The 27,595-nt window shown below is 44.5% G+C and overlaps 2 protein-coding genes across 3 annotated transcripts; one reads left to right on the forward strand and one right to left on the reverse strand.

The window, feature by feature from the left end:
• The first annotated feature begins 14,586 nt into the window (after positions 1–14,586).
• Positions 14,587–19,928, forward strand: RNF39 (ring finger protein 39). Its single transcript, XM_020974186.2, has 4 exons — positions 14,587–15,206; positions 17,391–17,413; positions 17,747–17,838; positions 19,097–19,928. The coding sequence occupies exons 1-4, from the start codon at positions 14,838–14,840 to the stop codon at positions 19,672–19,674; spliced, it is 1,062 nt and encodes a 353-aa protein (XP_020829845.1). The 5' UTR covers positions 14,587–14,837; the 3' UTR covers positions 19,675–19,928.
• A 520-nt stretch (positions 19,929–20,448) lies between these two features.
• On the reverse strand, positions 20,449–24,054 carry PPP1R11 (protein phosphatase 1 regulatory inhibitor subunit 11). 2 transcript variants are annotated; one of them, XM_020974190.2, is made up of 3 exons: positions 23,779–24,054; positions 22,584–22,692; positions 20,449–21,786 (listed from the first exon to the last, which is right to left on the reverse strand). In XM_020974190.2, exons 1-3 carry the CDS (start codon positions 23,860–23,862, stop codon positions 21,587–21,589), a joined length of 393 nt encoding a protein of 130 aa, XP_020829849.1. In that variant the 5' UTR covers positions 23,863–24,054; the 3' UTR covers positions 20,449–21,586. The 2 variants fall into 2 exon arrangements, with proteins under 2 accessions (XP_020829849.1, XP_020829850.1); XM_020974191.2 differs by having other exon boundaries at positions 23,794–24,052.
• Between the last annotated feature and the right edge of the window lie 3,541 nt (positions 24,055–27,595).

The following is a 27,595-nucleotide window of genomic DNA, read 5'->3' on the forward strand; positions in this document are numbered from 1 at the left end:
TAGCATTGTATACTAAAAAAAAAAAAAACATTCTCGGGGAAGAAATTCAGGAACTACCAGGGGGAAGCATTGTGGAGATCAATGAGAGAAGAAACAGAAGGGATTTTGTCATTGTAGTGTACTTTAGACCACTTGAACAGAAAGCAGAACCAGGTGGGGAGTTTAGGAAATAGAACACAAGCCTAGCACAGAGGGATTTTATAGTAATAATGTTCAATCATATGGAAATTTTCTGGAACTTTCTCTACCAAAAGTAGAGCAGCTAATAAGCTTCTTGATTTGTCTTAATGACAATTTGGTTCTTTAAAAGATGGAGAAACCAACAAGGGAAATTGAATTCTGGATCTGCTGCTCAACAATAGGAAGAAATGGTTGCTGGGAAACCTTAGAGGAAGTGATGATTTCCTCCCAGAATTTGAGATAGTAATGACCAGGAAAATCATAGTGTGACATACCCCCAAGGTTTGAAGAGAGCAAATTTCGAAGATTTTAGAGGAAGGATAGATAGGATCCACAGACAAAAGTTCTATAGAGAAAGTTAATTGAGTAAGGATTGGAAGTCCTCAAAAATGAAATTCTGAATATACAAAGGGAAACAATTCCAAAGGGGAGAAAAAATAGAATTGTCTTTAGAGACAACTGAGACAATAAGAGACAATCCTCATTGGTATGGGGATGGAACTAACCAACCAATTTAGACTTTTTAAAAGATACATACAAAAAATGAACACAAGAGCAGAGTTTGACTATAAGAGCGTGGCACAGTCATGCAATAATGAAAGGCAAAGCTCAGACTGAGGACAATGAAAAGCGCCTAGTCAGTTTTGTTTTTTTTTTAAAGTTAAATTGGTGAAAAGAGGAAGATTAAAGAAAGGATAGGATCTTTGCTTGAGGTGGATGGGATTATGATAACCAATAGAAGGCAAATCTGGCTCCATGCTAGAACTTTGGACTTAGAGTCAGGAAGAGCTGAATTTCAATCCTACCTCTGATCCTTACTAGCTGTGTGACCCGGGACAATTCACTTAACCACTCTTAGCCTCAATTTTCCTTATCTGTAGGATGGGGATAATAATAACATTTACTTCACAGGATTATTGTGAGGATCAAATGTGATAATGCATAAAATGTTTCATAAATCTTGAAGCAGTAAATAAATGCTAGACATGATTACTTTGCTTCTGTTTTCTCTGCCAAGGAGAATGACCTTTGCATTGTAAATAACAAGAAAGAAAGGCTAGTGGGGAGCTTATATCCAGTTTATATAAGGAGATTGTAAGAAAACAACTATCTAGTGACATTGGTGAATTCAAGTCACTAGGCCTAGGTGAACTACATCCTTCTTTCTGAAACAAAAAGTGGAAGTGACCTAGCATTGAGCCCCTGCCACTGCCCCCATCACTTTCCAGTATTCTTATACTTTATTCCCCCATGTAAACTTTTCGATTCAGTGACACAGGCCTCCTGGCTGTTCCATGAACCAGACATTCCATCTCCCCTCTCTGGGCATTTTCTCTGATTGTCCCCCATGTCTGGAACATTCTTCTCTACTGACCTCCCTTTAGGTCCCAACTAAAAATCTCACCTTCTACAGGAAGCCTTCCTCAACTCCTTTTGATTCCAGTGCCTTCCTTCTGTTAATTACTTCCTATTTATCCTGTATATAGCTTGCTGTGTAAATATCTGTTTGCATGTTGTCTCTCCAATTAGATTGCAAACCCATTGAGGGCAGGGACTGTTTTTTGCTTCTTTATCCCCCAGAGTTTAGCACAATGTCTAGCACATAGTAGATGCTAAATAAATGTTTATTGATTGATTCCTGAGCTGTTGTCAGTGATATTTGAAAGATTTTGGAGAACGGGAGAGGTACAACAGGACTAAAAAGGGCAGATGTTGTCCTAGTTTTCGAAAAAGGGAAGAGAATAGTCTCCAAATTATAGGCTAGTGAGCTCAATTTAAATTCCTAGAATTTTACAACAGATTATTAAATAGATGTTTAGTGAACGTCTAGTAAAGGAAGTGGGGATTAACAATGAGCCACCTTAGCTTCATTAAGAAAGGTATGTTAGACTAATCTCAATTTCCATTTGTGACAGGATTACTAAAGGAATAGATCAGAGATATAATGTGGACACAGTTTATTTAGACATCAGCAAAGCATTAGATAAAGTATCTTATACTATTCTTGTGGAAGAGATGGCATTATGTGGACTTGGTGATAATATAAGAACAATTAAATGGATGCAGATCTAGTTGAAGGCCCAAGTAGGATGATTAGTTAATAGTTTCATGTCAGCTTGATAAAAGATCTCTTCAGCAACTTGAACAAAGGCACAGATACGAATGCTTAGTAAATTTTTAGATGACTAACCCAAAGCTGGGAGGAGCCAGGAACATTCTAGGTGTCTTACATTTGGATCCAAATCATCATCACAAGTTCAAAATGGGAGAGTCATGGTTAAACTGAAGTTTTCAGAGAAAAGACCTGGTTTCCTTCCTTCCTTCCTTCCTTCTTTCTTTCTTTCTTTCTTTCTTTCTTTCTTTCTTTCTTGCAGATTGCAAGCTCAATATGAGACATCCAAAAAAAGCTACTGGAATCTTGGGATGCATTAAGAGAAATCTGGTGTCCTGGAATGGAAAGGCAACACTTCTACTGTCCTCTGTCCTCATCAGACAACATCTGAAATATTGTGTTCATTTCAGGTTGTCACAGTTTAGGAAAGACATGGACAAGCTTGTCCAGAATGGGGGCAACCAGGATGGTGAAGAAGCTTGGAATATTTGACTTGGAAAAGATAAGATGAAGGTAGAACATGATTCAAATATTTGAAGGGCTGTTATGTGGAAGAGGGATTAGACTTATATTTGGTCACAGAGGACATTATTGAACATCTAGGAAAGGAAGTAGGGATTAATAATGAGCCACCTTAGCTTAATTAAGAACAAGGTATGTTAGACTAATCTCAATTTCCCTTTGTAACAGGATTACTAAAGGAAAAGATCAGAGGTGTACTGTGGACATGGTTTATTTAGACATTCTATCCCTATTTCCTGTTTTCCCACCCAGAGCAGACATGGAACTCTTTGCTTCAGTGTCTTCCTAGAGATCTATTTTACAGGTAAAGAAACTGAGGCCCAGAGCAGAAAAGTGACTTGCATAAGATCACACAAGGAATAAATAGAAAAATCAAGCTTTGAACCTATATCCCATGACACCAAATATAAGGCTCTTCCCACTAATAATAACAGTTGACATTTATATGGTGCTTTATAGCTTACCGAATACTTTATAAACATTATCTCACTTGCTCCTACACTTAAGCCTGCTGTCTGCAAGCTGCTCAGAGCATATTATCCATATATATCTAGCTTTGTATCACTTTCTGGCTCTCTCTTTTCTTGGTGTGATTTGACATCTTTCTAATATTGCTACTTTGCTTTCAGTTCTTCCCCTCAAGTCTGTATTAGCCTAATGTGGAAATATGTTGTGCATGACTTCATATGTATAATGGGTATTGTTATCTTTTGACTTCTCAGTGGGTAAGGGAGAAGGTAGAAGGAGGGAGAGAATTAAGAACTGAAAATAGACATTTTAAAAAACAAACAAAAAAGTGTTGGATTTTTTTTAAGTCTCTAGTAGCCTAAGGGATAATCAGAAGGATAAAAAAGACAGGGACAAGGAACTGAGAGACACAGAGACCAGAAATAAAAGAACAGACAGAAACAGAAACTCTTTCCAAAGATAAAATACTTTCTTACACTCAGTGATCACTCAGTTCCAAGTAAGTTAAAGCAAAGGGAGCAGGTTGACCGCCTTTCTCAATGCATTGTTTCACCTTTGTTCCACTCTGCAGGGAGGGGTTTGGCAAAAGCTGTACAGGAGATAAATGGGGTCCCTATAAAGAAAGGTTAAAAAGGAAAAAGGTAGGGGGCCAGTGGAAGGAAGAAGGAGGGAGAATCATAGGATCATAGAATTAGAGCTGATTGATAGAGGGGATTGCAGAGCTCAATTAATCCAATCTCTTTACCAATGGGCAAATGAAGCCCAGACAAGCTATGGGACTCACCCAAAATCACACAGATTCAGGACTTGAACACAGATCTGCTCTTTCCACTGCACCCTGCTGCAGATAAGAAATAGGAAGGGAACGTGACTCTTTGAGGGATGAAATGTAGCCAAGAAGGTCAGGAAGTAAAAATTGAGCAGGAAGTCAGATCACCTTACCCTTTTCATCTTCTGCATTTCATCTTGAATATATTGTAAGCTACTTGAAAGCAGAGATGGTATGGCACTTCTCTGTATCCACTACAGAGATTAGTTCAAAGTATTCTGAGACAGGTAATGGACTAATCAACAATTTCTTTTTTTCGATAAGGCAATCTGGGTTAAGTGACTTGCCCAGGGTAATGCAGCTAGTGTCAAATGTCTGAGACCAAATTTGAACTGAGGTCCTCCTGACTCCAGGACTGGTACTCCATCTACCTAGCTGCCCCTCTAATCAACAATTTTTTGAGTTGAATTAATGTCACATTTAAAGGTTTCTTTTATGTCAGCTACTAAGCTCTTGCATTTAGTGTGGTCATTAAATGGACAAGGACAAGTCAATTAAGAATTAGTTCTGTAATCTCAAAAGGGTCTTAGATGGGGTGTTCCTTAAACATAAGAAGGAGGGAGATGGCAATTGTTACCAAAGACAATGGGGAGCAGAGGAGGGCCAGCTGTTCCTTACCTTTGTCTCTAAGCATCCCTGGCTTTCTTCAAAACTCAGCTCCAACACCACCTTCTTCCTGAGGCTTTTCTTTTCCTTTTTTTTTTCTTGGCGAGGCAATTGGGGTTAAGTGACTTGCCCAGAGTCACACAGCTAGTAAGTGTTATGTGTCTGAAGTCGGATTTGAACTCAGGTTCTCCTGTCTCCAGAGCCAGTGCTCTATCCACTGCACCACCTAGCTGCCCCATGTGAGGCTTTTCTTGTTCCCCCAAAGTGGAAGGAAGGAAAGGAGGGAAGAAGGAAGTGAAGATTTATTGAGAATCTACTATGTGCCAGGCACTATGTTAAACACTTTACAAATAACTCATCTAATCCTCACAACAACTCTGGGAGGTAGGTACTATTATAATCCCCATTTTACAGTTAAGGAAACTGAGGCAGACATATTAAGTGACAGGATCAGGGTCAGACGACTGGTAAGTGTTTGAAGCTGGATTTGTCATGTTTTCCTGACTCCAAGCCCAGTCCACTCTGCCATCTCTCTGCCCATTTAGGCTACTACTCTGAGACTATTTTCCATGTACTCTGGGTGTGTCTTATATATGTCATGCATGTATGTATGCATATATAATATATATGTATACATACACATAATATATGACATATACATATGATATGTTTATATATACACCTATACTTATGACATACAAGATATATGTGTGTACATATTTTTCTTCATATCCTCACAGTTGAGGACACCGCCTGACACATAGTAATTGATTAACTAGCTTGTTGATTGACTGACTGGAAGAAGGAAAGGGTCATGGCCTCAGTGGCATAGGGAAGGTTAAAGAGTGATGTTAAATAAAAGGGTAGGAGCATTTGAATGAAGATGGGAAATCTTCCAATGAGGATAAGGAGGAATTGGAAGGAAGGAGGGTCTCTGGGAAGGATTGGAAAGGAGAGTGTTAAAGAAATTGTATCCACTGAGGAGGGATTCAAAGGACAGGGATTGGAAGAATGAATGGAGGTACTGACAAGAATTTTAAGGAGGAGCAGGTGAGATTGATTTGGATGTAGGAGTCGAATCTGGTCCTGGTTCTACCACTTACTATTTGTGTGATCATGCGCAGAGTTCTTCACTAATTCGGCCTTCATTTTCCTCACGTGAAATCACAAGGCTTGTTCCTTACCTAATGAGACTGTTTTAATGAATATGCTTTGTAAAACCCAATGTGGTTTAGAAATCCATTCCTCATCAGAGGAATTTGGCTTACTTCCTTACATTCATATGCTTATAGATCAAGAGCTAGAGATGACTTCAGAGTCTGTTTGGTCCAATTCTTTTCTTTTACAGATGAAGAAACTGACGCCCAGGGAGATTCAATGATTTCCCCAAGGTCATTCGAGTAGTAAACATTACAGGTGGGATATGAAGCCTGGTCCTTGGACCCTGAAATTCTGTTTTTTCTATTGCATTATGAAGATTTTATTCTCTGCGCTTTCCCCCCCCTGCTTTTGCCCCAGTAGCTCTAAATTTGTAAACCGAGGTTTTTCTCTTCTTGACCATCACACCTCACCCTCTCTTCCTTGACATTGTAGGTCCGGTTCATTTTCTTCAGAGAGCCTTCTTGAAAAACTTTGCTCTCTCTCTCTGTCACTTAGTGCACCTGCATAATTTGGTAATCATAGATTTCAGATGATGACATATATGCATACTTTGCCGCTCTTATCAGGATACTTGAGAACGAGGACAATGACTATCCTGTAATCAGACTCTTAAATGCCTACCTATACCTCTTTGTAGGCTCAATAAAACTTGTTGACTGGTTTGAAAGAGCAAGGAAGATGGCACAGAAATGATTGACATTGAGAGACTGTGAAGGGAGTGGAATCAGGTGAGAAGGTGGGGAGGTCGAGGAAAAAGCAAAGACATTTACGAGAGATTTGAAAGGGAAGAAGGATTAGAAGGGAGAGGCATTAGAAGGGGAGGTGATTTTTCTCTGCTTGGTTACTCAACTACATCATGGCTAGTTCTTAGGACTTCAGTTCTCTCATTTCATAGAAGCACAGAGTGTTAGATTTGGAAGGGATGTTGGACATAGTCCTTTTGAGGTGTCTTCATTTGCAGAGGAGGAGATTGGGGCCCAGAGAGGAGAGGAAACTCGCCCAGTGTTTCACATTTAATGGCAGAGTTGAGAACCTAGGTCTCCCAACTCCCAGCCTTGAGCTCTTTTCACGATACTGAAATCCTTCTTCAGTTTTAGCTACCCTTGTAGCAAAATCCAGGATTGTGGATGAAAAGTGCCTTTCAAGTGGACAACTATTCTATATTTTAAAAAAAATACTCTTTCTAGAGATATTCTTCCTAGTTTCCCTTTCCTAAAAATAAAGTGGTGGTTTATTGGAAAAGGATCTTTCTATTTACATATTATGGCTTTTCCTAGAGCAGGGGTTTTCCAATCATCTGGGAGATTAGAGAGTTATCACAAGGGGCTATCTCATTAAATAAGCAAGCATATCCTGTGTAGACTTAATTAAATAATGACACATACAATTACAGTTTTTCAAATGTATGCTAATGCCATTGGTATTGATAAAATACAAATTCATTTGAAAGTGGAAAAAAAAAGAATTGGAAGGTAGAAGGAAGCAGCTGATGTTGAAGAGGAGATGGTTGGCAGAGGCAGGAACCAGACTCCATGAATTAGAGTGAGGAAAGTAAGACCAATCCCAAAAGACCAATTCCACCCTTCCGCTCTCCCAGGTACTATGGATCCAATGAGGATTGCAGGATATAGTGTAGAATTAGGCATTAATAATGGAAAGGGAGGGGATGTGAGACCTGGAGTTGAGACATTGAGAAAGAGAGCCTCTCCCAAAATGCTTTGCTCCCTTTGTCACTGCTCAGGCACAATGAAGTAGGAGTTAACAACAGCAGTAAAGAAAAAGTGGGGACATTATTAGTATGAATCAGTAGCTGGCAAAAATCAAATAGATTTGAATTCATCCACCTAGATTGGTAGCAACTTGAAGGCCAGGAGTGCAGTTTATACTCTTTTTGGGGGGGGATGGGTGGGTGGGTAGTGGTACTCACAGCATCTTGTTCAATAAATAGCTGTGTTTTTTTCTTTCTTTTTTAAGGAAATGTCAGATCCTGACATTCCACAGAATTGCAGTATTCAGGAGTTGGAAGAGACCTCATAGACCTTCTAGTCCGGGAATGGGGAACCTTCAGTCTTGAGGCCACATGTGGCCCTGGAGGTCCTCAAGTGCAGCCCTTTGGCTGAATCCAAACTTCACAGCACAAATCCCCTTAATAAAAGGCTTTGTTCTGTGAAACTTCGACTCAGTCAAAAGGCCACATCTGAAGACCTGGAAGGCCACAGGTTCCCCACCCCTGTCAATCTGTTCATCCATGAGGACGAAGCCACTAGGCCATAAGCTGGCTGATAGCTAGCACTGGAGAGCCTTCTCTGGACAACTCCCAATTTGTCAATGTCCTTCCTTAAATATGGCCCCCAGAAAGGAACACAATGGTCTAATGATGTGGTCTAACCAGGTCAGAGTACAGTGGGACTGTGGCTGCCCCAATCCTGGACACTGTACATGGATCACAAAAGCAAAGTAGCTGTATGGCTGCCATGTCATACCATTGACTTACTCCAAATGGATTCTTGGCTAACAGGCCCAGATTTTCTTTCACTCATAGGAACTCTTGTCTAGCTCTACTTCTCCCATCTTGGATTTGTCAACTTGATTTTTTCAACCCAACTGTAAGACTTTACAGATCTAATCCTTTTCACTCTGCTCCCCACCTCTAATTACTTAGAAGGGTAGAGATTTGAAAAGGGGGTGGAGATGATAAGTGAAGAAAGACTCACCTAGAATAAAGAGGTGTCACATGCAAGGTCAGAGAGGAAAGGAATTTGAGGACATCTTGCTCGGGGTGGTTGCTGAGTCTATTTATCCTGTTACACAGAGAGGTGGAAAAGGTCAAAGGTTTCTGAGAGTTCTATGTCTCAGAATGAGCCAAGCTCCTAAATCAACCTAGATTCCTAGTCTGTTCTTCATGATGCATTCCTCATGATGTAAGGATCAAGTTCAGAGTCCCTTGAAAGTGCCTATCTCAGGGGGCAGCTAGGTGGCACAGTGGATAGAGCACTGGCCCTGGAGTCAGGAGGACCTGAGTTCACATCTGGCCTCAGACCAAACACTTGACTCTTACTAGCTGTGTGACCCTGAGCAAGTCACAACCCCAATTGCCTTAAAAAAAAAAGTGTCTATCTCTTCATCCAGTGAATTAAGCAATGAGGGTCCATACTCTTTTGCCTGCCACAAAGGGAGCAGTAAACGAATTGAAACAAAATTAAACAAAAACAAACTATACATTTCTTAGAATGCCTGGATTTTATGCCAGTCAGTCAGTCAATAAACATTTATTTACCTCTTACTATGTGCTAGGCATTTTTCTAAGGGCTGGGGAACAAAGAAAAGCAAAAATATGGTCCTCACCCTTACAAAGCTCACATTCTAATGGGGAAGACAATATGAAAATAACTAAGTACATGCAAGATACATACTGTGTAAATGGAAGGTCATCTCCGAGGCAAGGCTCTAGCATTGGGGATAGGGGGAGGGGGAGAATTGGGAAAGGCCTCTCGAGGAAGGTAGGATTTGAAATGAGTCTTAAAAGAAGGCAGGGAAACCAGGAGCCAGCATTTAGAAGGGAGAGCATTCCGGGTGTGGAGGACACAATCACTGAAAAGATATAGCATCAGGAGATTCAGTGCCTCATGTGAGGAACAGCAAGTAGGCCAGTGGAGCTGGAAGGAAGTAAAGTCTGAGAAGACTGGAAAGGGAGGAAGGGGTCAGGTTGTGAATGTCAAACAGAGCATCTTGTATTTGATCTTGGAGGTAACAGGGAACCACTGGAGCTTACTGAGTGACACGGTTAGACCTTCATTTTAGGAAAATCACTTGGGCAGCCAAGCGGCTGGACTGGAATGGGGAGGGACTTGAAGCATGGAGAAGACTAACCAGAAGGCCCTTTCAATAGTCCACATGTGAGGGGACGAAGACCTAAACTGGGGTGATGATTGTGTGAGAGGAGAGAATAGGATAGACACGGGAGATGTTGTGAAGGTAGAAAGGGCAAGAATTGGCCACAAATCTGATTTGTGAGATAAATGAGCGTGAGGAGTCATGGATGACACTGAGGCTCCTTGCCCAGGTGACTGGTGGTCAAACTGTCTTGCCTTCTAAGAAAGCTGGGAAGAGAGGAAAGGGTTGTCTGGGGAGGCAGTGAGTCTGCAGCCTAGTTTGCAGATGTTTGAAATGCGTTTATTCTGAAATGTGTTATAATTATTACACACTGCTTATCTATTCTATGCTAAGAGTAAATTCTGCATAGAGTTTGAGCATAGGTGCTGGTCTTCATGGATGGCCAATTCATTGTGCCAAGGACGGTAACTAGCAACCACTGAAATACAACAAATTAAGAAGAAAGAAATGGGGTTTCGCTAGCGAGTGGTGAATTAGAAAAAATAGAGCTAATTTTGATTGAATAGATCCATAAATCCCCATACCTGTTCAACATAAGAAGTCAGGATGCTCCAAAGAAATAATTAGAGTTAAGGGAAAGAAAATTGCTAACTTTCTAGTGACTAGAGAAAGCATAGTCGTTACTCAGTCCTTTTACTCAGTGGGGCATACGAAACTGTCAGGGTGGACATGGGGCTCCTCTGTGAATTATAATAATAGCTACTATTTACATAGAGCTTTAAGGTTTGCAAAGTGCTTTAAATTTACTGTCTCATTTGATCCTCACAATAACCCTTGAGGTAAGGCCAATTATTATCTCCATTTTGCAGGTGAGGAGACCAAGGCTGAGAGATTAAACAACTGGCCCATGGTCACACAGCTCGTCAGTGTCTGACTCAGGATTTAAATTTCATATCTCCCTAAATCAAAGTTCACCAGTCTATCTGATGGGGTGCTTGTACTTGGACCCCAATTTCTCCCTGGCCCCAGAAACACTGTCCTTAGCAGTTTCCCTACATCCAAAGACCCTGTCTCTGACAGTGATTCATGACTGGGCCTAGTGAGGCAAACTATCTCTCCCTACAAGAACAAGCTGACCTCTGTAGAATTTCCCTTGTATCCCTTGTACTATCTTGTATCAAGGGAACTATCACGTACTGATTCCCACAATTATCGTGTACAATCCAGGGGTCAAGTTATAGACATCAACTCCTGAAGCTATCTTGTCACAGACATTACAGACCAAAGATACACCCCTTAGAACCCCCCTCCCAGGTTTCCAGTAGTGAATGACGTAGTTGTATGTTATCACCTAATTAGCATACTCAGGCTCATAATCTACTACTTTTCCCATATAAGCTTTAGCATCATTCTTGTTAGGTTGCAGCTTCCTTAAGAATCCTTGTCCGATGAAAAGCATAACAATAAACTTTTGCCAACTTGACTTAAAGATTGCTTGAGTTTCTGAATTTATTCCAGATGACTCCATCCTATACTACGGTCCCTGAGGGGTCGAAATCTCTCGGACCTCAACGTACGCACAATCCTACCCAAGCTGCTGCCAAACAGCCATCCACCACCTAGAGTTGGAAAATCTGTCTCTTTTTAGAAGCAACGACCACATACAAAGGGGGAAACAAAACCATCATCTCTACCTATACCAACCAAGAGGGAATGCCAATCAGAGATGGCAAATGCAGGTGGATGGGATTAATTGTATGGCTTCACCATGACCCCTAGGCAGACACATATACTCCCAGTCCTGAAAGCCTTTGTGAGGGGAGTGTTTTAGTGAATTAGAAGAATGAAGAAATGCAGAGGGTAAAGGAGAGAGAAATAAAGAGAATTATAGAAAAGTGGAAGAGAAAGAAAGACCAAGACATGGATAGAGACAGAAGAAGGTGACACAGAAACAGAAGACTAAATAGAGATAGAGAAAATAGTTGTTAATTCATCCCTCCCTAAAGTTCTTTGGTTATATTTACACTTGTATTTCTATAGCTTCAAGGATACACATAATTTCCACAGCATTTGCTTACAGACCTTGATAAGTATGTGTGTTTTTATTATGGTATCTTTGTATTTGGGTATCTACCTCTGCTTGGATCCTTACTAATATAAGTGTGGTCCTGCCTCTCCCCAGAGCTGTGCCTGCAGTGGTGCCTAATAAAAGTGCTGGAGCTCAATAAAGGTTTATTGTTGTTGTTGTTGTTGACCTTACTGACAATAAAAGTAATGACAGTCTCTCTGTGTGCATTTTATTTGTGTAATTCTTTATCCATGAATATCTGTGTCTGGCTCTATTAGATTCATGAAGTTAATTAAGCACATTTTGTCAGTGTTATGACATCTGTATGAGTGTGTGTGTGAGTGTGTGTGTAAGTGTGTAGCTGCTCGTCCCTGAACATAGTTGCATGCAAATGAGTGCTTATTTATTTATAAGCCCTAGAGGGTAGTCAGAAAGAGGGACCTAGCAGGATGAGAAAAGAAATAGAAAGAAAGAGTGTGAGGACAGAGAGACAAGGGAAGGGAGAGAACCTGAATTACAGATTGGCAGAGCCAGAAAGAGACAAAAGGAGAGAGGCAGAGGAGCACCTAAGTGGATGGAGATAAAGGTAGAGAGATGAGAAGAAAAGTGACAACAAAACATAAATGGAGACAGAATGAGTGGTAGTGAAAAGCCATGTAGAAATGCACAAACATGTCTCCAATGGAGACAGCCAGTCAGACAGACTCCCAAAGATCAGAAACTTGGTGAAAAGCTAAATGGGTGATCTGGGAGGTCCCACACTAGAATTCTGTTGCATCTGGACAGAGGGGGACTCTGGATTGGTGAGATTTCAGTTAATTCATGGGAGTTCATAACTAACTTACAGGGGTATGTATGTGGGGGGTGTTTAGTGAAATTTTCCCTGGAGGCCAAAGCAAAAAGGATCCTGGAAAGACAGTAGAATGAGGGCTTGATTTTGAGAACCTATACTCAAACCTGACTTGGTCACTATCTGTGTGATCCTAGACACATAATTTAACTTCTCTAGGCTTAGGTTTTCTCATCTTTGAAAGATGATTAAGCTAGATGACTTTTAAGTTTCTTCCCAGCTCTAAATCTATCATCCTAGGTTTCTGCTATGGCTTGGGAATCTTTACTTAGCTGGTGTGGAAGGTCTTAGGAGATCTGTCAGGTAAAGATGTGAGTTCAAATACCATTTCTGTTACTTGCTAACTGGATGACCTTGGGCAAGTTACTTAACCATCATGTGCCTCAGTTTCCTGATCTGTAAATGGCAAACCACTTCATTTCTTTGCCTAGAAAACCCCAAATGGGATCACAAAGAGTCAGATGTGATTGAAAAATGACTGAACAACAAAAAAAAAGGAAGGGGTTGGATTAGATAGCCTTTGAGATCCCTCTAGATCTATGCTATGAACAGAGGCAAAAGGAGTAACTAGGAGAGGAAGAGGAGTGGAACATATGTTGGGTTTGGATACAGATGGCCTGGGTTCAAATCCCATAGAATTGGTGCAATTGACAAGAATCTGCCACTTACTACTTTTTGATGCTGAACAAGTCACTTAAACTCTCTGGGCCTCAGCTTCCTCATTTGTAAAACAAGAGAATTGTTCTAGATCGGGGTGGGGAAACTGCCAAAAGGATTTGTTCTGTGAAGTTGGGATTCAGTCAAAGGGCCAGACTTGAGAACCTAGAAGGCCACATGTGGCTTCAAGGCCACATGTGGCTTCAAGGCCACAGGTTCCCCACCCCTGTTCTAGATGATCTTTAAGGTTCTTTCTAGCTAAATAAATAAATCTATGACCTGCTGAATGAAGAGGATGGATCTCCAAATCTCTTTTATTTTAAATCTTATGAGCTAATGAACTATTGAGTGCTGTGTACTTGGGACAGTGCTAGGGTTGTGGATGCTTAAAAGATGAGTAAAACACGGTCCTTGACTTCAAAAAGCTTATAGATTTGTAGGGATATGTCTTGTTCGTAGCACAGAAATAATTATAGCAAATGGTAGTATTAATAAATTCCTAAGACAATATAAGCACAGTGCCATGAGAGTTTAGAGGAGGGAGAAATCTCTTCTAATTGGATGGATCAGAGAAGGCTTAATGGAGGATGAGGAATCTGAGCAGTCTTGAATGATGGGCAGGGTTTGGAAAAGTGAGGATGGAATGGAAGGACAATTCATTGAGTAATGAGAATTTTGACAGTAAAATAAAAGAAGGTGAATAAATGAGAGTGAATCCTAGTATGGCAAAGATGAAGGTGGTACACAAGACATCCTCCCCTTCTACTCATGAACCAAAGTATCTTCGAAGTCAGGGAAGATGGGGATAATGGAGATACAGAGCTGGGAATTAGAGCTACATAGACACAACCAGAAACAGAGACAGAATGTCAGAGAATGAAGCACACAAATCCTCTGGCCTCTTCCAGAATCCAGTCTCCTGAACAGCCACTCCCCTGTCCGCGCCCCCCCCCCTTCGGCCCCCAGTTGAAGGAGTGCCAGACACCTGGAATGACTCATGCCTTGAAGATGCTGGTGCAAATGCCAAGAGTGCACCTGGGCATTTTGCCCACCCTTCACTGGGCAGATGTTAGCTGTGGGAAGAAGGCTGAAGTACGGAGACCACTGGGTAGATGGGGGGCATCAAAGAGGTCCAGAGTTACTTGGCTGTGCTTTAGCTCCATAGTGCCCCCTAGTGTCTTTCCTCTTTTGCCCTGGGGACCCAGGTGTCCTATCCTCTCCTCCCCCTTCCCCTTGGGAAGCAGGAGAACCAGATGGGCTATTGCGCAAGGTCTCTGCCTGCTGTTTACCTCCCGCCGGGGCCTCCTCCCTCTCTATAAAGTCTGTGCGGCGCGGGGGAGACGCGGAGAGACAGAAACTGAGGCTGTCGAAGAGAGGAAGACGGATCAAAAGAGATCCAGAACGGAGGGAAAGAGAAGCCCAGAAGTTAAGGGGGCAGAGGAGGAGAAATAGATTTCGTATTGCGGTGGGGTGGGGAGAAAGAGATAGAGTAAGGGAACCCACTGTGGGGGTCGAAAGAGCATCAGGTGGACCCTTGCCACATCTCCCCATGGAGGTTTCGGAGTTGGGTCCCGGTCTGGTGGAGCGTTTGGAACAACTGTCGACTTGTCCGCTGTGTGGGGGCCCCTTCCAGGACCCCGTGCTTCTAGCATGCGAGCACAGTTTCTGTCGCGCGTGCCTGGCCCGCCGCTGGGGCGCCCCTCCAGGGCCCGGTGACACTGACACGGCGCCTCCCACGGTTTGCCCCTGCTGCAGTCTCCCGTGCCCTCGCCGCAGCCTGCGGTCGAACGTGCGCCTGGCAGTGGAGGTGCGGATCAGTCGCGGGCTGCGGGAGAAGCTGGCAGAGCCCGGGGCTCGGACCGGGAGGCGCCGTGGGGGACGCATCCCTACCATGGGCTGTCAGGATCCGCACGGAGAGGTGAGGACTTGTCCCTGGAAAGATGGGAGGGCTAGTAAGAGCTAGAGACTAAGGTTCAGAGGGAAGAGAATTGGGTACTGGGAGGCTGTTATGTATGCCTGGATCCGGGGGCGGGAGGGAGCGAGGTAGGCTGGTTTACTTGGCTTCCGAGGGAAGTCTGGGGGGAAGAATGGGGTACGGAAGGAGATAGAGGCTGGAAGGCCGTTTGGAACACACTATGGTGTGCTTAAAGTTGTGAGATGAGAGAGAAGGGTGGGGTCGAACTTGAGGAGAGAAGGAGGATTTGGGGGAAGGGGAAGGAAAGTAGACTTCACCTGGGGTCCTGGGATGAGTGACGGTTGAACGCTGGAGACCTTAAATAGAAAGAAAGGTCAGAAAGGTCAGAAAGTGCTGGGTCCAGCACTTGGGGCCTGAGAGGCAGATGGGACCTGGTAAAGGAAGGTGAGGTGGAAAATGAGAGGTGCCAGCGCTTAAAATACCTGAGCCCCGAGAAGGGATTTGGGGGCATAGGGGAAAGCAGGGAGTTAGACTCTTGGATGGGCCATGGGATTTCCTGAAGACAGCTGGCATCTGTGAGTGAGTGCTTGGGCTTGTACCTGGGCTGGAGTAGAAGCCTGGTTGTTATTGTTGTTGATCTCTCCTTCCCGGAGTCCTAGGTGGGGATTAGGGGAGGGAAGGGGGTGAGAGGAGGTGAAACTAAGGCTGAGGGTAGCAATCTGGTGTATGGGTTCTTTGGTTTTCACCTTGAATCCAGGCTACCTGGTCCCTGGCCTTCCATTCCCCTTGAGGACCCAGGTGATCTGGTCCTTGGCCTCCTTCCCTTCCTGGGACACAGAGGTGTTTAGAATCTCTTGCAGCCCTAGCCACTTCCGCCCTTTGAAGCTCTCCGAGACCTAATTAGTCTTGTGGCAATTAACATAACGAGGCTAATTGCCTCCTCACCCTCATTCCACCTTGGCTCCAGCCGAGACTGGTCCACACCCTTGCCAACAGCAAGAGACCCCTGATTGAGGAAGCTTGGGGCACCTTCTCCCTGTTTCTCAGACTCCTCAAGAAACTATGTGCCTCAGTCTCCTTAGCCTCTGTTGGGGGGCCACACCCCAGATCTAAATGCCTTTTCAGGTTGTTGGGGAGTCCCAAAGTTTAGAGAGGCTAATAAACACTATTAGGGTTTTATGGTGAGAGGGGAAGCAGCTTTTATTAGAGAGCCTGAGAAAGGGATGGGGGGTGGGGTGGGGGGAGAGGTAAGGGAATAATGCATCATGAAAAAAAGTTCTGTAAGCAAAGAGGCTTATAATACCTCTCTAACAACAAAGTTTGGGGCATTGTTTGTTGAGATTAAGTACTGGAGGATATGGGCATGTAATATGGTGAAAGATCAAGGAAGAAAGGATGAGCCTAGCCAGAGTAGGGTAGGATGAAGGAAATGACAATATAAGAGGTTTGATGGGTGGGTGGGGAGACAGACATATTGGGGGGGATTGGTTGGGGATTGTACCTTTAGAGTTAGAAGGGACCTTGGAAGTCATCTAGACCAACTCTTTCATTTTACAAATGAGGAAACTTCATCCCAGAGATGTTAAAGATGACTTGCCCAAGGTCATTCAGGTAATGGCAGAGATGGAATTCCAACTTTCTACCACATTATACTGGAACATATTGAGGGGGGGGATATCCCTCTGAGGGATGGAATGGGAAATCTCTAGAACAGGAGTTATTTGCCTAGATTCACAGACTGGATAGCTTTAAGTGGTCCATGAAAGTGGATTAAAAAAATACATCTTTATTTTTTACCAGTCTCTAACTGAAACTTAGTATTTCCTTCAACTATTTTAAAACATTTTTCAGGGCAGCTAGGTGGCGCAGTGGATAGAGCACTGGTCCTGAAGTCAGCAGGACCTGAGTTCAAACTCGGCCTCAGACCTAACATTTGACACTTACTAGCAATGTGACCCTGGGCAAGTCACTTAACCTCAATTGCCTAAAAAAACCAAAATAAAACACTTTTCTGGGAAGGGGTCCATAGGTTGAAACAGAAAAGGTTAAGAACAGTTGCCCTAGAAAAAGAGTTCCTCCAAAGGAGGAAATGGGGGTAGGACTTGAAAGACTGGGTCCCCGGTTAAGGTCTTCCACAGCATCAAAGCCTACAGCTCACCTTTCTTTTCTCTTTTACCCCACCCCTAGGATGTGAGGAAGACGTGGAGAAGGTGAGTTCAACTCTGGATGTTCCTCTTTCCCTACCAAGAGTTTCTATTTCTGAAATCAAGTGAGATAATATATGAAAAGTACTTCTTAAATCTTATCTTGATATAGCAGCAACTATTATTAATAAATAATAATAAAAATTCCTTAGCCTCACCTATTATGTATGGTCTTCCCACCTCTATTTCTTCTTTCCCCATGATTGATTAATCATGAAGCAATGAGTTCACACATGCTGTACCTTTTCCCCAATTACCAGTAGCAGGACATTTAGGCTTTCAGAATGAGGGTTAATAGGGTTTTTATGTGCATGTCTATAATAACTACATCTTTCCCAGACTTGATGCCACAAAGCCCAAACCAGAGGAATCAGATGAGGACATCCCAGAAGATTATCCTGTGGTCAAAAACATGCTCCACAGACTCACAGGTGAGTTGGAAAATGGGAAGAGGAAACCTAAACCAAGACTGGGGAGGTTCCTCAATCAGGAGGTCCTTGTTGGTGTCTAACCTCAGTTGCTCTTCTCCCCTTACCTAGGTCCCTCTCCCTTTTTACTCTGCCCCACCCCTTCCCCAGTCAGCTTATATTCCTAAGAGCCCTTCCTCTCCTCTATCCTACACCATTATTTTACCTTCTTAGGAAGTATCCCCTGCCACTGAGGAAGGCCACACCTGTATTATTTTGGTCAGAGATTATTAACCTTGTTGGAGGTACCCAAAGAAAAAGATTCTCCACTTATCTTGGTCACTGACCGCAACCATCACAGGCCTCCTTCTTCCCTTCACCACTGATAAAGATGTCCCTCTTATGTCTGTCTTCTGGCTCTCCTGCAAACTCCTTTTCTCTCACTACAATCACCACAGAATGTGCAGCACAGTGATTATTCTTCTTGTCATGGGTAATGCCACCTCTCCACTCCACTCGGGAGTTAGGTCCATCCACCCCATTGTGTTTCTGTGGGTGGGTGGGCTGGTTTCTCAAGTTACCTCAGAGTCCTCCTCAACTCTCGCTCCCAGTCCTTCCCTCCTAGCTCCTCCACCTTAGGTTCCTGGTATCAATTGCCTTCACTTGGTTTCCACCTTCAAGGTCCTGCTGGCCCGGCTCCCTCAGCCCCACCCAGATTTAGTTGAAGCTATTTCCCCCACCCTTTTCTTGGGAACCTCCTCCCGCCTTCCCCACACCCACTCATTTCCAACCCGACCCTCAGTTCTCTGCTTTCAGTTCTGTGCACGATGTCCCAAATGGCACTCCAAACACAACCACCATTCTCAGCCCCCATCGTTTTTCCTCTTCCTCCGTCTGGTATCTGCCTTCAGTAATTCAACTGTCCTTTGATAGCTTCCTCAGCTCCTCCCTGGCTGGCCTCCGACCTCCCATCCTGGCCACCCACTCCCACCCCCACATTCACCATCCAGCTCTATTAAACTCTTCGTGTTTTCTCTTCAAACTTTATCTCCTCTCCATTCTCACCCTTCATTTTTACTTTTTTTCTGACAGGCCCCTTTCGCTCTGGGTAGAAGAAAGCGCACTAGATTTGGAATAAGTGGACCTGGGGTTCTAAGCTGTTTTCCCGACTTTTCTTTGCCTGTCAAATGAGAGTTGGCTTATGTGATCTCTAATGGCCCTTCTAAATCTTAAGATTCTTCATATTTATCTTCCCTTCCTTGTTTCCCAATCCACCAACCAGCGGACTTGACTCTGGACCCTAGCACTGCACACCGTCGCCTCCTTGTGTCCCCGGATGGTCGAAGCGTCTGTCTAGCCCCACCTGGGACACCCGTACCACCAGATGGACCAGCCCGCTTCGACCAGCTCCCTGCTGTGCTGGGCGCGCAAGGCTTCAGAGCTGGACGGCATTGCTGGGAAGTGGAGACAGCTGGCGGAACCTCTTCCGGGGAGTCCTCGGGTGAAGAAGACGACAGAGAGAGCCGCTACGCCGTCGGTGCGGCTGGAGAATCTGTGAGGCGCAAAGGCCGCGTGGGGTTGTGTCCCGCGGGGGCCGTGTGGGCTGTGGAAGGCCGTGGGGGCAGGTTATGGGCACTGACAGCCCCAGAGCCTACGCCCTTGGGGGGCGGAAGACCCCCGCCAAGGAGAATTCGCGTAGACTTGGACTGGGAAAGGGGCCGAGTGGCTTTCTATGACGGCCGTTCCCTTGACCTGCTTTTCGCCTTCCAGGCATCCGGGTCCCTCGGGGAGCGTGTCTTTCCGTTGCTCTGCACCCGGGACCCGCGGACCCCACTCCGCATAGTACCAGCTGACGGCTGAGCCCCCCACCCTGCACTTTTACTAAGGGATTCCGCGCTCCTCAGTAACCACTTGGAGACTCCAGCTCACCTGGATTCGCGTTGCCTACTCCCAAGAAGTTCCTAACTCCCTCCCGGCCAATTTCAGATCAAGTCTGTATAGCTGGATTTGGAAATCTGAGATCCATTTCCCCCCAAATCTCAAAGCTTCCTTAGAATTCTAATATGCTATATTTCTACGAGTGAAGTACTTTCTAAATAAACCTACAAACCCACTCTCTTCCTACATCCCCTAGACCACTCTAACTCCACCCACAACTTCCACAATCGGGAACGTTCCTGTACTTATCTTGCCTCCTCCTAAGCCCCGCCCAGCCGGGGAAACCCGCCTTCTCAGCAGGTCCCCAGGACTTTTCACTCTTCTATTCCTTTTCCTAGAAAGTATAAAAGGTACTGTTTTTTCCCAATTGTTTTCAAGACCCTTTTCCTGAGGTCGGTTATTACTTGCCGCCGCCTTCTGATGAGTAATTTGTACCCTGCAGCAACCTATAAGGTCTACCATCCAAGTTTCTCTGACCTTACCCATTTGAGGATAAAGCTCTTTTACTCACAGCCTCCCTTTTCTCTGAGGTCTGGCTTGATGCCATGCAAGCCCTCTCCTACATTCTTCCCACTTCCCATTCAGGATGAGGTGCATGGTACTACCTCTCCCCACTTTGGGGGTTCTGGGCACAGCCCAAACTAACCCTCTTGTAAATACTCCCTTTACTATATAATTGGCCCCATATTTAACACATTCTGTGATGTTGGGTTATTTATTTTGAGAACCTGTAGCAATAAATGAAATCTCAGTGAAGAGGTGGAGTTGGTTGACCTTTGCAGACAAGTGGAAGAACATAGGAGACAGTGGATGACTCACTCCCAGGTATTGAATAGAGAGAGGGGCCTATTAGTTGGTGTTGTTCTTCTGGGCTTATTTGGGATCAGGGTGGGTAGAAGGAATACCAACATCTTTGATCCCTCTTCATCCCCTCCTAGGTGCCCCTCAATATTATACTGGATCCAACCTCTGCAATGGGAAAACCAGAAAGCTGAGGGAATCAAATCCAGGCAACCAGAATTTCAGCTTCCTTTGCTAAAAGCCCTAGAAAGGACACAAAAACTGAGAGAGACTGCCCTTCTCCCTTCAACCCCTTCTGAAGACATTTTGCGGAGTAGTAGTTAAGAAAGGGATGAGGAGTGGGAACTCTCTGCTGTCAGCCTCTTTGGAAGGGGTAGACATCTTCCAACCTACTGATGAGATTTTAAGACATAACCCGAATCCCTTCCCAGCTGATGAGTAAGAATTAGGATTGCATAATACTTTGGAGTAGGTGTTTTAAGCCAGGATTAGAGTACAGCTTGGTAGCAGGGCAACTGGCCATTAAGGGGAGTGGATATCTGGGTCTTGGATGGGATAGAGGCCTGGCAGTGAAAGCTGGGGTTTATAATGAAGCCCACTCTTAAGTGTGCTAGAGATTCAGAGAACAAGGGATTGAGGGCTGGGAGGATTTGAACTCCAGGGAAGGGAATTTGGCAGTGAGAACAAAGGGCTGGATAAGAATGGGGCTGGAGAGTAGGATAAAAGATGCCTGGGTCCCTGAGAACAGGGATGGTATGGAGGAAGAGGAATGAGAGCTGAGGGAGCTAGATGCCTGAGTCCCTCAAGGGTAGAAGGAGCCTGGAAGCCTGGGTTCTGGAATAGCAGCAAAGTCAGGACTCCAGGATTTTTGCCTGCCCTTCCCTCCCCATTCCCTCCAGCAGATAGAGGAGAGGCAAGGTGAGGGGATGGGAGGGGGTAGGGGTGGGGTCAAACCATGGGTTTAATCCCCAAATAGTGACACAGACACATTCAGGTCCAGATAAATGGAGGGACAAGGGAAGGAGAGTGAAGCTCAGTGCTGCATGGGCCCAGGTGGGGGTTGGGAGGGGTTAGGGAGGTGGGAAAGAGTGGTTGGGGGCCCAGTGGCAATACGACGTTGTCCCTTGCGGTGGCCCCGAACACAGTGAGTGTGACCACAGCCTTCATCATCTTCATCATCGCTCTCTGTGGAGCTCTCACCAAAGGCCCGAGGCTTTTCATAGATACAGCAACCTATGGAGGGAGGCAGTCAGAAAGAGAAGGAATTCAGCTCTTCAACTCAACTCCTCCCTTACTCCATTCCTCCCCTTAGACCAAGAGGAATATTTCCCTTTACTGTATAATTGGCCCCATATTTAACACATTCTGTGATGTTGGGTTATTAATTATGAGAGCCTGTGTCAATAAATGAAATCTCTGTGAAGAAGCAGAGTTGGTTGACCTTTGCAGATGAGTGGGAGAACATGGAAGAGAGTAAACAACGTACTCTCAAGATTGAGTGGAGGGAGGGGCAGCTAGGTGGCCCAGTGGATAGAGCACTGGCCCTAGATTCAGGAGTACCTGAGTTCAAATCCAGCCTCAGACACATAACACTTACTAGCTGTGTGATCCTGGGCAAGTCACTTAACCCCACTGCCTAGCCCCCCCCAAAAAAAGAGTGAGTGGAGGGACTCACTTCTACTTGCACCCTCCTCTCCCTTTGCAGAATAAAATTCTTTGAAGTTCTCACTTCTCTCCTAAAATTCAGGCACCTAGTCCCCTATCTCCTGGCTCTCCCCTCAGAATATTGGGGTTTCTTCCACTACCCACCCTCTCAGGGTAGAAATACACCATGCTCCAATGTCCTCTCTGCTCCATCTCCTCTAAAGATCTAGGCATTCACTGTGCCCCTATCATCACTGAGCAACCATCAGGATCTGGGACATATGTAAGCCTGGGGAGAGAGGTAATGTCTGGAATTTGGAGGGTCTGAGTGCTTTAGGAGCAGGTTGAAGGTACTGTAAAGCTCCTGGAGGGATGTTGCTACTCACATTTTGATGAACGGCGTCCTAAATGTTCATTATCCACAGTATCACTTGACCATTCCACCTTCTTGTCTGGCTTCCGTTTCCGAAGTTTAATAGTTAGGCTACGGTTTTCCTGGGAGGTGGGAGAATAGGGAGGACGAGATTGAGGTGGAGTGATGAATTTCCCCATGTAAGTCTATTACTTCTTATCACTATCTCTTTTGGGGGCTTCTAGTCAGTCTCCCCTTGCCCTGTTCATGTAGTTCATACCATAAACACTGTATTGTATATCCTAGAAAGCTAGGAGATAGAGGTACAGGGGCACACTCAGGGTTTCTCAGTTTAATAGAAAAAATATTTCTTTGGGGGTAATCTCTGGAGAATTGGACCTTGGAGAATTACTCAACCAATGAAGGTGTAGAGGAAACAAGTTATATATTCCCGAATGTTCATTCTAATCATACATTCTAATTATTAATATTAAAAGTTATTTTTCCAGTCTCCAATGACATTTGAAGTTTCCTATAGAATCCTACTTGATTTTTCATGCTTAACCTCTCCACCCTCATCTCCTTCCAAATCCCTTTCTCTCCATCTCTACCTTTATGTTTCCACCTAACTCAATGAGTGGAAGATGGGTGAAGTAGGGGATAGGATCCGAATCTCTCCTCTCTTTTCTTAAGCCGGGTCTTGACCATCCTATTCTCTTATTTTCATTCTCTTGCCCAGCATTCCCTATATCTCTCATTCTAAGTCCAACCTCCCCAACCTCTAGCCTCTAGGCATTCTTTGCCATTAGTCTCCTAAACCCATCATGTCTCCCCATCTCGTACCCAAGCTGCTTCCTGGCTTCCATTCCCTCTCTTTCCTGCTCCTTTTTCATATCTGATCACCCAGCCCTGCCTTGGTTTCCTCTTCCAAATCTTTCTTAGCAAAGACCCTGCCAAACACCTCATCTCCTGATCCTAACACCCCCATCCAATACTTCTTCCGTTCCCTGAAGCTCCATGACGTATTCCTCCCAAATCGGCTCCCACCGCTGCTGACCCCTCCCCCGTGGCCGCCCAATCTCCAGCACAGCCTTTCTCTAGCCTTTCCCTTCCTCTCCCCTCTGGCATCCTTTTCCTCCCACTCTCTTCCCCCGTCCTTTCCCTCCAGCATCCTTTCCCTCCCCCTCTCCTCCGTCATCCTCTCCCTGTCTACGCTATGTTCTCCACACCCCTGTCCTCCTCACGGGTTCGGTTGTCACAGTAACCGATGTCTCGGTGACGGTCTCACTCAGCCCGGCCGTGGCCTCGGCCATGGCGGGGGCTGAGGGTGGGACGGGGACGTCGGGGGAGGCGTTATCTTCCTTTCCCTGGCTCTCTGGGTGAGTATATGCCTCCGGGTCGGGGGAAGTAGGAGTCAGGGTCGAGTTGTTGTGGCTCCTCTTTGGTCTGGACTTCCCCGCCCCCCGAGGACAGGCAGCCCACCCCCACTTCCGTCTCTTGGCTTCCGGGTATGACGCTCCTCCGCACCCGGCTTGTCCCGCCACCAATCGTAAACGGTCAAAGGCGCAGGCGCTCCAGAACTACTTCCGCCGTAATCAGAGTGAGCCAAGGCTACTTGGCCAAGAGCCAGTGAACGCTTGGGGGCGCCCGCTGGGTGAAGGAGGCAAGGCAACTGTAAGGGCCAGATGCGCAAGCGCAACAGAGAAGCTATCGTGTGGCTAGTGCCTGGTGCTAGTGTTTGGTGCATAGGAATGTGGCTCTGCACGTGCACTAGCTGCTCTTCAACTTGTGCTGCCGCTGGGAGGAGAAAGGATCCCTCTGAACTTGAGGTGCACCGAAATCTTAGGGACTCCCATCACAACAAACATCCCTTCCTCATTCAATGCAGGAATTGAGGCAGGAGGAAATGGGTGAGAGTCCATTAAGAGCCAGAAACGCGGGTGTTTTGTCCAGGCTCTGATAACACTAACTAGCCGTCAGATTTGGAGCGCGCCACAAGTTCTCTAAGATGCTGTTTTTTTAACCAGTAAATTGGTCCTGTCTTCCCTCCTAGATCATGCAGTTTGATAGTGGATGTAGTTAATGTACACCTAAATTCGTTGAAATGCCTCAAGTCTTGAAAAAATTACCAATGATTACAGCGGTTGACATTGTTTAATATTATGCAGTCCATCGCTCAGAGTTTCCCCTTCATCCCGGCAACTAATGCTGGTGAAAAAGTTGCGATTATTTTCCAAATAATTTTTTGTAAGCTTTTTTCATGGTCATTACTCCTCCTCTGGCAGCACTTTCCTCCCTTTGAAATGGCCACACTGTAGCATGTCCTGTACACTGCTCATGCCTTCCCAATCTTCAGTCTCGAGTTACCTCGGCCAGCCACCTTTGGTCTTTCCCGTTGGCTGAATGACAAAGGATGTCACCCTACAGATTTGTTAATCTCTACTGAGTGGGTTCTCACTGCTGAATTGCAAATATTTTACTTTTCCCTAAAAGATTCTCCCTATTGTATTCCCCGCTTGGGTAGTTTCAAACTTTCTTTCCTTAAGACACTTAACCCATTCTTCTTCCCTCCCCTCTCAGCAAAGTACCTTAACACTGATTTACTGATGAAGTTGAGGCCATTCATTGTGAGTTACTTTTCCCTCCAAATTCTTCCCCTCACATCTTCCTCATCACCACTCTGGTTCCTCCTTGTCAAGCTTCTATAAGAAGCAGTCCTCCTCATCAAGGCCAACTCCTTCAACTTGTGCCCTTGATCTATCTCAATCTCCTGCTGTCTTCTCTTTGAGCTTTTCCCATCAATTGTCCCCTTTCTAATTTTCAATCTTACCATGCCCAGATTTGCTATTACCTCAAGCTATCAATTATATGTAGGGTGTCTCAAAAACAGTTTAATTTTAAGCTAATAAAATTTAACATGCAATAGCTTAAAACTGCACTAAGACTTTTGGGACACATTTAATATGTATTCCTCTTTTTACTGCAAAAATCCCAGAAAGAAAAGTTATCTACAGTTTCCACACTTGATCCATTTAATCCTTTGCAGGCTGGCTTCTGAAGCCACCAACCAACTTACACTGTTTGTCTGAAATGTTACTAATGATCTCTTAATCTTTAAATTCAGTGACTTTTTCTCAGTCTTCATCTTTCTATTGACCTTGTTTAAGTATGACATTCTTGACACCCTCTACCCCCTCCCCCACTCTTCTTGGGTTTTCATGAGGCTGCTTTTATAGTTCTCTTCCAGTATGACCCTTCCTTCTGTGTCCCTCAATGGATTGATTTTAAACCCGTTATGTATGGATGTAACCTGGAGCTGTTTTGGGCCATCTTCTGTCTTCATCTCATTTAACTTCTATGAGTTTAATGATCTATGAGTTTGATATGCAGATATCTCAAAAATGGAAACTGTTTAGTCCTTATCTTTTACATGAGGTCCAGTCCTGTATCACAGCTTTAGCCTTGGCATGTCTTAAAACAGAACTGGTTCCTCCCAAACCTATCTTTCCTAGTTTTGTTTGTGTTGTTATTGTTCAGTCATGTCCAACTCCTTGTGACCCCATTTTGGGTTTTCCTGGCAAAGATACTGGAGTGGTTTGCCATTTCCTTCTGCTCATTTTACAGATGAGGAAACTGAGGCGAAGAGGGTTAAGTGACTTGCCTAGGGTCACATAGCTAGTGTCTGAGCCTGGATTTGGACTCCAGCCTTCCTGAGTTCAGGCAAGCATCCATTGAGACTAGTTGCCATTTTTGTTGATACAGTTACCATTAACAATGAAGCTCCCCTCTCCTCACCTTCACCTCCTCCAATCCCTAGCTTCTTCCGAGGTTCCATTCACCTAAATTACCTATCCTGCCCCAACCTCTCTGCTGACTTCTAATCTTGAATCTCCAACTGCCTTTCAGATATCTCAAACTGGATGTCTAATAGACATCTTACAGTTAACATGTCCCAAACAGAACTCCTTCTCTTTCCCCCTAAACCCTAACCCCACCTTACTTTCCTTATTACCGTATAGGGAAGAAACACCATCCTCCCAGTCTCTAAGGCTCAAAACCTACAAGTCATCCTTGACTTCTCACTCTCAGCCCCCATACCCAATCTGTTGTCAAGGCCTGTCAATTCCATCATTGCAACATCTCTCAAACATGCCTTTGTCTCTCCTCTGACACTGTACACCCCTCTGGTGCAGGTCCTCATCACCTCACACCTGGGTTATTGCAATAGCCTGCTGGTGGGTCTGCCCACCTTCTCTCCCTATTTCAAGCCATACCTCAAGTGTAGGTCCAACCATTTCACTCCTGTGAGTACAGGATAAACTCTACATGGTGTTCAAAGTCCTTTATAACCTAGTGTTTTCCTACCTTTCCAGTCTTCTTACACCATACTCTCCTTATTCTTTGATCCAGTGACGCTAGTCTCCTCTTACGTCTTGGCTACAGGAATTCTGACCATCCCCCATTCCTGGAATGCTCCTTCCTCCTGTCTACTGGCTACCTTTAAGTCATAACTAAAATCTCATTTTCGACAGGAAGTCTTCACCAACCTCTCTTAATTCTAGTGCCTTCCCTGTTAATTGTTTCCTAGTTATCCTAAATATAGCTTGTTTGTATATATTTATTGCCTTTCTCCATTCCCTCTTTGAGGGAAGGTACTGTCTTTTGCCTTTTTGTCTCCTCAGTTCTTAACATAGTGTCTCGCATATAGTAGATACTTGATAAGTGTTTGTTTGATCCTGCCGACACCTATCTCGTTAATGTTCTTCCTTCCCACCCTCACATGACTTTATATATATTTTTTCACTTATCTATATACGCCTTCCCCTTCAGTAGAAAGTAAATTCCTATAGAAGGCAAAGACTGACTGGGTTGTTGCTTTTCGGTCTTTGTATCCCCAGCATCTAGTCCAGTGTGTGGCATGTAGTAGGTACTTAAATTATAAGCTTGTGAATTGAAATGAATGAGTACTGCAACACCCAATGACCAAATGTCCCAAAGGTATGTTGCCTTTGAACACAGGATAAAACTAATTCTGCTAACTCCTTT

The sequence above is a fragment of the Phascolarctos cinereus genome, unplaced genomic scaffold (assembly GCF_003287225.1).
Source record: "Phascolarctos cinereus isolate Bilbo 61053 unplaced genomic scaffold, phaCin_HiC Scaffold_5;HRSCAF=322, whole genome shotgun sequence".
In the NCBI taxonomy this organism is placed as follows: domain Eukaryota; kingdom Metazoa; phylum Chordata; class Mammalia; order Diprotodontia; family Phascolarctidae; genus Phascolarctos; species Phascolarctos cinereus.